The sequence below is a fragment of the Micropterus salmoides genome, unplaced genomic scaffold (assembly GCF_014851395.1).
Source record: "Micropterus salmoides isolate LMB-PRFRI ecotype aquatic unplaced genomic scaffold, ASM1485139v1 Ms_hic_scaffold_16, whole genome shotgun sequence".
Lineage (NCBI taxonomy): Eukaryota > Metazoa > Chordata > Actinopteri > Centrarchiformes > Centrarchidae > Micropterus > Micropterus salmoides.
In genome coordinates, this window is record NW_024040707.1 from 32,261,159 (window position 1) to 32,273,198 (window position 12,040).

At 47.3% G+C, this 12,040-nt stretch overlaps 1 protein-coding gene across 1 annotated transcript in view; it reads right to left on the bottom strand.

The window, feature by feature from the left end:
• The window catches only part of skia (v-ski avian sarcoma viral oncogene homolog a), a 70,461-nt gene extending 58,760 nt beyond the window's left edge, over nt 1-11,701 (bottom strand). The window contains exon 1 of the mRNA XM_038723447.1: nt 10,332-11,701. Coding sequence (XP_038579375.1) covers nt 10,332-11,237 — 906 coding nt within the window. The 5' untranslated portion in view covers nt 11,238-11,701. The remainder of the gene's footprint in view (nt 1-10,331) is intronic.
• Between the last annotated feature and the right edge of the window lie 339 nt (nt 11,702-12,040).

The window sequence follows — 12,040 nt, forward strand, 5'->3', positions numbered from 1 at the left end:
CAGGCGTCCGTGCCAGGAGGAGGGATCTCCTTTCAGCATATTGTTTTATTTAGCGTCTGCATGGCCGCTTCATTTGCCAGAGTGCGGCTGGGATGGATTAATTCAGGAGATTGGTGACTTGGAGAGAAGGAATGGCCCGGACAGTCTGGAGGAAGGATGTTAACCACATTATAAGCCTGTGTTTCCAACACTTCATTCCTGAAGAGTAAAGTGAGCCTACTGGAGAGCCTACTGAGCCCGACCCCTTCACTGTCTCAACCAAGAGGCCCCGGTGTGCTCAAACAAACTCAAACACACACACACACACACACACACACACACACACACCTCTTCCACCTCGACTTCCTGACAAGCTGCAGCCGAGGTGTGGCCGCAGTTCACAGACTTTGTTTCGGTTTCTGCCCAGGCTGCCTAAATGAAAGGTGTCTAGTTCTGCTCCCCCAGCCAGGTTTAACCCTGGTCTCCAGTCTGCACCCACCGACTGGAACCGGCCTGAACCTGCCCTTCACTCACTGCTTTCACTTCAAACCCAGTGATCTCATCCTTCAAACTTCCCATGTGTCTCACTCCAATCAGCTAACCCCAAATCCTCTTTCAGTTGTATCTTTCGATTGTGGCACACCTGGCCTCACAGCACTTCTTCTAAATGACTCTGATAATCAGAGGAAGGTTACAGAGGCCAGTCAAAGTTCAGGACGAAGTTGCTTTGTTGGATCAATAGGGCAGGTCTGTCCACCTCCTGATTAATACAGTGTAAGATTAACCCAACCCACCTTAAGAAAACTAAAGGCAGATAGATGTAACTATGAGTCAGAGCAGACTAAACAAATGTAAAAAGGTGTTTACAGACTGTGCTGCCAAGAGAGACACCTTTTCCAAGAAAGGATGTGCGCAAGACAGCATTGAATCTATTACACTGTCTGGGGAACGCCTTACTGCAAAAGCCTGTGAAGCTTCTGGAGTATTCCTCTTTTGAAGAGACTCTCAAAGACTCTGGTATAAAAATATTCCCTCAGGTGCGTTGTGAAGTAGAAGTTTAGGGCAATGAATAATATGTATTCAGTTCTTTCCAAACAAATATGAAGTTTTATTCTATTTATTTTGGACTGAAGCTGCAGATTAGAACTGAATATGTTGCTTTTCTTTTTGTAACTTTAAAAAGGCCCAATTTACAAATCACAGGACCTGTTTCAAGCAAAGTAGCGTGTATAATGTGTCGTCCAATCACATCCGAAAGCAAAAGTGTGTCTTTGTAGTGTTGATGCAGCTGAGCATGCAAATGGATATGGAAGCATATTTTTGGACAGTCTCTCCTCCATTTACGTTGTTGCAGTAGTTTGAATGCACAAAAGACGGCCCCAAGTAGCTATTTGAAGAGACAGTCAAACCTACTTTCTCTACTCCACACACCTGACCAATTGCTCCATAAAGTAGGAGATTGTTTGATTCATGCAATACAAAAAAGTTCTCACTTTTTCACATCTGTCAAGTGTAAATGACAGCAGGTGGACAGACTGAAAGAGTCATTGTTGAAATTGCAGTTCAGCTCAGTAAAATGTGAGTAGGTATTTTCTACACAAACTGAGGGTAATCTCAATCACTGTGCTAAGAATACATGTTGAAAAAGAGCAGACAGTGTTCTGCAGGGCTACCTCGCCTCTTTGTTTGTTTGTGCTGGACAGCAGCAGCCATGACGCTTCCAGGAAAGATGAGCAAACAGACGCAAGAGGGAGGACGGAGGATGTAGGAGGGGGAGGCAAACAATGAGCACTGGTCCATGACTCAGGCGCTTTGGGGGCACTGATCATCCAACAGGGGGAGGGGCAGATAATCACATCTATCTGTCCCACAATCACAGCTGATACCCACCACAATTGAGGTGACAGCCCCCCCCCCCCCCACACACACACACACACACAATACCTCGCAGAGCTCCTGGGAGCTGCCCTTTCACATGGCTGAGGCCAAGCAGTGGGACAGCCTGCCTTCTCAACAGAAAATACACCTCCAGCCCTGTCAGACTTTTCTCAATGTCCACAAATGCTTGTTTTGAAGCGAGCTGAGACGGGCAGTGGAGGATTTAATGCCTTCCTCACACACAACATCTGTGCTCAAAAGAAAAAAGGTGCTGTGAACTAAGGTTTGTGTTCAAGGAGCTTCACTGGTGATGGACACACACCAAGGAACAAACCTGCAACCTCTTACTGATTAAAAAGATTTCTCGAACCCCCGGGACTGCACTGAGTACTGTGGTGGGACACAAGTCAAACCAGATGTACAGTGTGAACTTGGTCAGTATTGGCACTGATTTTCCTTGATTTTTTGCTTTGTGCCATTACAGCAGAGACAAGCCAGATGGTAAAAACACTGTAGGCCAATGTTGGCCATGGTTAATCCTCTTTCTTTTTAGCCTTGTAGATTATGCACTACACAGCTGTAACCATGGTGAATTGTAGTACATACAATGGGAATTAGATTTAATAGTTTCAGTAACGCATTTTTGACAGAAATCTCTATAAATGTAACCAGAATATAATGATCATGAGCCCACGTTTCATCTGTCATGGATTCCCAAAGCAGAAATAATAAAAGCTTTGTCGATGGTGTTGTTCTGCACCAACAGATTTCTGAAGCCAAAATGTTCAATTTTGCTGCTGTGCTTCTTTAAAATAAAAATCCATATCTCACTACTATCACCATCCCATCCACTTGACAGAGATTTTGCAAAGCTGCTGAATGGACTTGGCAGCTTCCTTCGCAGAGGAATCATGCCAGTTCAATCAGAAATAAGATTAGCACAATTTATTATTAGCTTGGAAATCTCCCCATGTCTGCCTTCTCTTTCTCTACATGTCCTTCCCAAACTTTGAGATGTTTAAAGGGAAGTCCTTTGGAGAAAACAGTCCACCCATGGACTGTTGTCCCAACTGGCTGAGATGGACCACTGGCTTCTGACAGGACACTATGGGAGGATATTCTAAGCCACGCCTGGTGGACGTTGTTACGCTCTGCCACTGCAGCTGACAAGTCTGTGTGTGTGTGTGTGTGTGTGTGTGTGTGTGTGTGTGCGCACTATTCTGTCTGCTTCTGTAATCATTGACTTTGGAGGTATTGCGGGGGTGGGATCTGGGTGTTGTGTGGATGTCTGTGCTCGTGTTGGTGTGTAGTCTGTAGTCTGTAGTGTGTGTGTGTGTGTGGTTGGGGGTTGGGGGGGTATCACTGTGGGAGACAGGCAGATGGGGATGGAAATGAGTAGGCAGTGAGCTCATGCTAATCTCCTCCTACAGCTGATCCAGGCATAAAATAAGCACGCACACACACACAAATTCCAAATCATACACCCAACCAGCCCCGTGCACAATCACACACACCAAATGAGGCAGAGGATGCCTTTGCTATTCAAATGATCCCCTGTGTCCCACATGCATGCTTTTGCGAGGTAAGCCCCCAAATCTTTCAACGAAATCTGAAACACATCCGAGTGCTCCGTTCATCACGCAAACATTCATTTCATTACATCACGTGCCTTCGTCAGACAGCCATCTGCCCCATGGGAGTTGCTCAGCAGCACGCGATTGTCCGCCTGCGCTTCAAGAGAGGCAAGGGGTGAGGTGGGTCACCTCTTTATTTGGGGAGGGAAAGGTCACGTAGTGCTGGCTGCTCTCCCAAACATATAGGGGGGTGGGGCAACTCCATAGGCCAACACTGCTGTCATATACAAAGGGTAATCCTGGGCTGACGCAGCACAAAGTCAACCCCCCATCCCACCAGTCCATCTCGCAATGAAAGCTGTTTCCCGGCATGAAACCTACATTCTCAACATCTACTGCTGCAGTTTATGCTGTTGTTTAAACACTTACAGGTACTTATAATGATCTCATCTGGAGCTCTTTTCCCATTAAAAGGTCAGAGCTTGAAGAAATCTCTCTAAAGGTGATGGGTGAATCACCTTTAGAGTCATTTTTGTTTTGGGCTAAAACTAAAAATAGAACAAGACAATAGGATGACTGGTATTTTCCTAAACGAAGCATGTCCTACACAGATATCAGATGTGATGCCTCGCAAGCCTCAGCAGCTGTATCTTTCTCAACACTTCATATGGATTTGCTTTGAGCCCTGTGATAGCGTAATACAAGCCTTAACGTCAAAACAAACAGATAGCATAACTGCTCTCGGATATGACTTGGATTTTTATCATGCGTGCAATCCATACACAAACAGTGGAGGAGCCGCCCCATCCAGAACCACACTGAGAACTCACAGTGAGAAGACATCTATGCGTCTTTGTTAACCCTAACCTTGTGTTCAGTAGCATTTCAATGACATTATTTGTAGATGGTGTAATGAAACATCTTCCTTGATGTTGAAACTGCACAAATTTGTCTTGACATTTCAATCAAACTAAAAGTCTTTCCACTTAAATATCTACAAAATAGCTCACTGGTCACAGTTTGGTCTGACTGACATCTGAGCATCACTGATGCATCCCTGGTAAAGCGGCCGCGGGGCATGTTGAAGCAGGCGAAAGGTTAGAGGATGGTGCTTGGGGATGTGTAGTTAAGACAATAGCTGGGCTTACAGTGCCATGTGTGTTGATGAATATTTCAAACACGCTCTCATAAATAAACACGCAGGACCTCGCCACCTACAGTAACCTATCATCAATATTGGATTCCCACAAAATAATTGACACAGTGCCGTTCACAAGCCAACAGGCAGGTCAGACATCAAACTACACCCTCTTATGGAGGAAGAGCTTCTTTACCATGCAACACCTGGAGGAGGTCACCAGGTTCCTCCTTCCACGCCACTCTTACAATAATCTCAACGAGACACCCTCAAGGTCCTTCGAAGACTTAAAAATAGCCACTGCGAGCTGAATGTGCTTGTTATTTTCACGCTTTATCGGCAGGCTATGAATACTCTGACAGGGATTTCAGCAAGTGGAAGGAAATACTTTATTTCCACGCATGCTCTTGGCTCTTCAAGCGCATTTGCTCTGAGCTTTGCGTGCACAACTTTCCCTGACAGCTTGCATGCATGGCTGCAACGACAACATGGAGTACTTCTTGGGAACCTTTATTTCCCTCGCTATTTCTTGAGTGGACAGGTGGGTAGGTGGGAAGTAGCCCAGTAGCCCCAGAAAGCCTTGTTTTCCTTCCCCCGCCCCTCATCTCCTCCTCCGGACTCTTCATAAAGCACTCGGCTGGCCGCTCTGCCATTTGTCACAAAGACACTGCTGATAGATGGAGAAGCCAGTAGGCCAGGGAAGACGGGGGAGGGAAGCGCATCCAAGCGGGGTGGAGGGCAGACAATGTTGGGCAAAGAGGGCTTGAACTTCTCCTTTTCTGGTTTTCCTTAGTGATTCTGTCCTCCCGAATGAGACTCTATGTCGAGGTTTTTGAACTCACTGAGAATATGAGACAGCATGATTGTTTACATCTTAAAAATAGAATCAAATTCTGGGTAGGGCTAGATATATTATTTAGTGCTGATGTGATACCTGAGATTATGTACAGATACTATTTTTGCTGCTGAGTGGCATTAAAGTCAGAATCATTCAACAATCTACCACCAACACACACCGCTTCTATATGCTTTCAACTGTTGTGCACAATCAGGCAGCAACTGGGAAAATCCCCGTCTGAAATAAACAGCTTGTGGCAGGGAGACATGTTGTATGAAAAGAATCACTGCATTTTATTTATTTTCCGCTGCTACTTCAATGGCAGCCTTTTGAAAATGTTCCAGACAACAGAACAAGCTAAATAACCTGTGATGCTCTTCCACTCTCCCTCCCTCTCTCTCTCATGTGTGTTAAAGTGCTATCCTGTCTACAGCTGTGGTGGAAACACAGGCAGAGACAGACGTTTTTAAAGGCGCACCTTCTCATCTCACAACACAATTGTTCCTCAGAGTTTTTGTGGAGGAGCCTCGGAGCAAAGTCGCTCTTCAATGAGCGGGAAAAGAGCAAAATAACTGTGGTTTTTGCAGTTGATTTCCTGCATAGGGGAGGAAAAATGAAAGAGCTTTGGAAAAGCCGCAGTTTATGTGGAAAGTAATTAGCAAATGTTTCAGCACACAAACTTAACTACTAATTAAACACCCTCTTTTTAATTGATTTTGATTTGCATACCATTCAGGCTAAAAGCTAGTACAGAAGAAGAAACCTCTCTCTCTCAGAATGCAATCCGTTCCTTCAACCCAAAATGTATATTTACAGCTTTATCCTTGGCTAGATAACATGCAATTTACTTCGGAGCCAACTAGCCAGTGAACTCCACTGAGGAGAGACTCTCTGCGTTGGTCCGTCACTCCGGTTTAATCGAGCTCGAGAAGCGATGGGAGGTTTCAATCACACTTGACATAAAGACACTTAAACGTGAAAGCGGCATTGATCTCTCCGACCCTCAGTCATGCCTCACAGCACGGACTGACTGTCTTCCATTAGAAACCCAGAACGGCATCCAGGCAACAGAACTCATTAAACAGGCCTAATTGAATCGGTGGCTTCCTCCATTTTTCAAAGCGCAGAGGACAAATTCTAAATTCTACTAAAATAATATGCAGCATTGAATCTCTTAAAAACACTTTTCCTCACACCCACGCAATCAAGATAAAATGATGCTCTGCAGTAGATTTTTGCAACCAACACATTTTGCCAAACAACAAGAATGAAATATTCCCTCAGTAGCGATTGAAATGCACAGCTACCAGCTGTTGTCCTGTCCGTGTGGGCATGGCTGGCTGTCAGCAGGCTTAGCCAACACTGCGCCTTGCATATGAAACAGGACATGGCCCTGTATCCCCTTGGGGAGTTCACTTCCTCTGAGCCCCCACCACCACTGCCCCACCTCCCTTCTGAAACAAGCAGCCCCTTCAGCTGGAGGCCAGATATCCCGAGCAGCAGTGGGGGCGTCTCAGGAGTTGGGGCGATTGTGGAAGTAAAAGGGGACAGCGGCCAAATATTTGAGTGCAATGCTTTGGAACCAAGTATCACAAACCCACCAAAGACACGTTTTGTCTCCTTTTTCCATTTTCTGGGCTTAATATTTCTGTTACAACACTTTAATTTCAGCCTTTCCTATAATGAGCCACAGGATAAAGCCTGCAGGAATGTGTCGCGTGTCAGCACAGCATATGTGAAGCATAAACGCAAAATGGCTTCTATCCTGCCTTATTGTTCTCACTGGGTTCTTTCTTCATGCCTGCCTCTAAACAAATCACTTCCCACCCCTTCAGAATGAACATGAATCACTGGATAAGGAGGAAATCTGGAGTCCTTCAACCATGAGCAGCGGAGTCACGGTTGACTGTAAGGACACAGGGACAGGTTTCACTCAAGCCCAGTAAAGACTGTTTTCATTACTAGATGTGTAAAACATCTCCACCTCTCTGAAGTAGTGGCGGGTCTGAAATGTCAGCACAGACTGACTGCCTGTCTGTCTGCATCTCATGAATGAGCATTCATGTGTAAAAAAAATTCCATGACTCCAACAAAGACACATTGCTCTATTTCCAAAACTGAAAGAGGTGTTACGGAACAGGAGCATCGCCATTTAGGAAAGTGCCAAAAAAAGAAACAGTCTGATGTAAACCTGCTGGGTTTGAACCACGCATGAGTCAAGCTGGAGCTGGCTCGACAGCAAGCATCCCCCTCCACCCCCCGCCCCTATTCCCTTTCACATATCTCCCTTAAACAGACGATTGTGCAGAAATCACATCATCTTGAGGGCGAATTATAAAGTTAGCAACATACTAAATCTGCAGCCGCAATCCTTATCTAAACATCCTGATGCGGAAAGCCACTGATTATGTGTGCCACCCACATGTGTACCAGCCAGAAACCAGACGACTCGCAGCCAAGGGCTGGCCTGAGCAACTCGGAGAAGTGTTCCACACCCAGCACATAAACTAATTTAAACAATTCAATAGTTCACTGCATGTGCTCACTGCTGTGGCTCACATCCCCAAGATAAGAACAGAGAATAAGCTTTTACTGCACTTCTTCCACGAATGCATGCACGCTGCAAAAAAAGCTGTTTTTACGCAAACAGGCTGTGATTCAAACACATGTATTCGTCTCAGAAGGAAACTCTCAAAAGAGCGTCTGCAAGGAGGGAAGTGTGGCAATATCACTTCCTGTGTCTGTCTGCATGCGAGACGGCTGCTAACACTTTTGTAACGCCCTCATTAATATTCACAGAGCCGCCCGGTTCCTCCTCTGACAGCACTCAGATGATGGCGTTTTCTCTTGCGCTGAAAGGCAGAAGGCAGCGCAACGCCGTCTAGCACTTTGCTTCACATCCTCCAAGAACATTTTCAAAGTGCCTTGGCTGTGCTGAAATGTGCTGACAAAGGGGAGCTCTGCTGCCATAAGTTTAGCAATATTCCTCAACTCCTACCCAGCATGCATTCCCTCATTAGTTTTTCTTGAAACAGGGTACTTGAGGAAAAACAAGGAGGAGTCGAATTAAAAAGCGTTGTAGAGGCTCAAATGAGCCTTGGGCTTAACACTTGGGTGCCCCATCGGCACTTATAAAAACAGAAGAGGCCCCTGAAAGTGGGGGTCCTTGAGGTGTGCCCACTCGAGTCTGAATGAAAGTGTGTGCCAAGAGTAGGTATTCACCATGCATGGCAGGACTTTGGCACTCTCCAGGACTTCAAGGGTCTCCCTGATTTCTCTTTCTTTGGCAGATTCCCCTGAAAGAAGCCTTAGTGGAGGGCTGGAGGGAAGCTGCCTGTAAACACTTCTGCAGTTGCTTTCTGCACCTCATCAACAAGTCCACCACCCACAGAAGTCTGCTCTGGCTTCAAATCAGATGTAAAAAGTTAAAAAAGTAGGTGAGAGGGGGAGGATGGGTGTGAGTGTGTGTGTGTCATGCCTGGGGTAGGTGGATGTTTGGAGGGGGGATGGGTTCGATGTTTGCTGAATGCTCTCCTTTGTTTGGATCATATTATGTTTCCACCACAATACTTCTAAACCCTGCTTCATCAGCTCCATTCATGTGTAACAGTTCATGCAAATGGCTGCACTAGCCTTTTTTTCCCCTAGGGGGTGGGGTGGGGTGGGGGTGGGATTCCTTTTATCAGTCTACCACCAAACTACAACTCTGTAAACTCCTGCCTGCACACCAAAGTCCAGATTATAATCCCTTCATACATCTTTACAGTCAGCAGAGCTGGGGGAAGCATGGAAAACCAGATTCTGAGTCTAAACTACTTCATCTGGTCGGAAGTCTTGTATCTGTTCACAGAAACCACAGGAAACATGCAGAGCCAAAACTAGCGCGGCTGCTCTAATTCAGATTATTCAAACATTTACAACCATCTCCAGTAAAAAGCGAGTTGGGTGATGTGGATCCAACCAGAGTGCCGATTATAGCCACAGAAAGCCAGACACACAACAGCCAGGCGGACATTACATACATTAAATGTCACACACACACACACACACACACACACGAAACTGGAAAATTATTAGTCATAATAACCATAATCCCGCTGCTGACCGAGTGTATCCCTTCCCATGGGAACACACAATGAAAGACCAAGCAGAAATGCAGACGAGGAAGAGATAGCTTCTTTCCGACTGAAGAGTGTGAGGGTGTAAGGAAATGCCTTTTAATCTGCAGAAGGGAAGTAGAATTTCTTCACTTACATCTGAATTCATGTTTAATCTACACCCGTAGCTGTTGTTTACTGTGTCCCGTTGAGCCATTTGTTGTTAAATGAGATTGTATTTACAGTAGAGGCCAATAAAAGTGAAGCTGAGCGGTGTTTCACGGGCACATAATGGTTTTATTGCCACCAGAGGCGTTTGTGTTGTCACTGCTGGATGAGGTCCAATTAGTGACAATATGTCAATGATGAGCAAATACTGATTGGGACCCTTACACCGGCCCCCAGGTAGGCTACACACCTACTACACAATCCTTATAAGATTTAGCCCCAGATGGATATGGGGAATGATTAAGTGGTGTGGGGCCAACAGGGAATCTGTTAAACTGGTATCTACAGCACACCTTCTCACTGGAACCAGTTCTAGTCATATGCAGAGACATTTTGCTGGGACCCCCTGAACCCAGGAGGGCCACTAGGTTCCATTTAGAGGGCCACACTATCAACCTGATGGATATTTGGATCCGTTTAGCTGTATTTTAAAAAGCAACTTCAAACCCAGCTCTGTGCTGTCAGAGGGAGGAGAGGAAAATAAATACAAGTCAAACTGAGCTGCAGTGCACAAACTGGGAAATAAAATAAAAACAAACCAAAAAAGTACAAAAGCTTCACACCAAACTGGCCGAGGCGCAGCATGAGGGCCAACTTACCCTGGATGATGCTTTCCTCTTGTACTTGTTGGCGAAGTCAAATTTCTCCTTGATCTCGTCCAGGAGCTGCTCCAGGCGGGCCTTCTCCTCTTTCCCCGTGTAATCCTGTCCCAGGAGGATGTACGCCCTCCAGTTGGCCGAGTCGAAGCCCCAGTGGCAAGTCCTGTTCTCTTGCGCCTTGTGGCTGTGCACCACGAACTTGTGGGTCGGGTACATGAGTCTGCAGTCCATGCACTGGATGCACGCTGCGTTGGGGCTGGTGTACAGCTCCGGCACGAACAAGCCCTTGCACTTGCCGAAGCACTCGTGGTAGACTTTGAAGCTCCTCTCGGTGAGCTCCAGCTCCAGCGAGCCCCCGCTCAGCTCCTTCTTGCAGCGCGGCGGGTAGGCGCCTCCGTAGATCAGAGCGTTGCAGAGCCGCTCGGCGTCCGTCTTGGTGATGAGGCCGCAGGACGGCGCGGAGAAGGGCAGGATCCCCATAACTTTGAGGATCTCCAGCTGGTCCGCCGTGCACCGGGAGCAGTAAATGTGCAGTTCGTCGCACACCGAGTTGATCTGCTGCAGGCTGAAGTCCCGCAGGACCGTGTTCAGGATCTGCGGCAGGCACAAGCGCTTCTCCCCGCCGACCACGAAGCACGAGATGGTCTCGCTCTCCAGCACCGTCTCGCACCTCTCCGTGGAGCGGTCCGACGGGATGAACAGCGGGCCCGGCATCACCGGCGGCGGCAGATGCTGCAGAACCGGCTCGGGCTCCTTCCCGTCCTTCTTGAAGAGGAGCTCATGTTGCCACCGGGCAGAGAAAGCCGCCGGTCCGCCCAGAGAGCTCATAGAGCTGAGGTGAAACTGCTTGAGAGTTTGTTGCAGTCCCGGATGAGGCTGGAAGCTCTGCCGACTTACAGTCTCCATGTTTTTCCTACAACTTCAGAAGCGTAAATCCTTTTTGTCGTTGAATCGCGAGTATCAATCCGTCCCTGAACCTGATAAATCCACGGTGTCCCAGAACTGAACAAATTTGCGGAGCGCTTCATCAAACATCCAGTAAAAAGTCCCAGACGGCGAGTTTACAGTTTTATTCCCGTGACTACAGAGTGAACACCGGACAGTCGCTCCCTGCAGCGGCGCGCCGACTGTCCATAACTAAAGAGACGCGGCTCTCCAAAACTCCAGAGAAGCCAAAAGTTGCCTTTGTTGAATTCCAAAACGAAGTAGGCGAAGATGAACCCAAAGCAGGAGCTGTGAGTCGATACAGGTCGATAAGACAATCCTTATTTGAGGCTCTTTCCGCTGTCGAGGACTGCAGCACTCCGCTCCGTCGGCCCCCGCAGTTCACTCTGACTGTATGGAGATGAGAAGTCTGAGAGCCAGCCTGCTCGCACTCCCTCGCTCGCGCACTCTCTCTCTCCTCCCCAGTCTATGGCTCGCTCTCCGTCTCTCTCTCTCTCTCTCTCTCTCTCACCCCTCCCCCTCCCTCTGTGTTTGTGTCTGGCTCAGTCATTGAATCCCAGCCAGGAATGTGAGTGACTCTGCAGGCAGGCCGGGCTCTTCCAGGAACAAGCAATCACCCCCCGCCGCCCTGCGGAGCGCGCAAGAGGAGAGGCGCAAGTGAAGGGAAGACGGGTGCTGCGTTCAGGTCCTGTGGGGGGGAAAATTACTGTAAACTTTCTTACAGTAAATTCTGCAGTGGTGGTCAGTAACTAGATATCCCATGC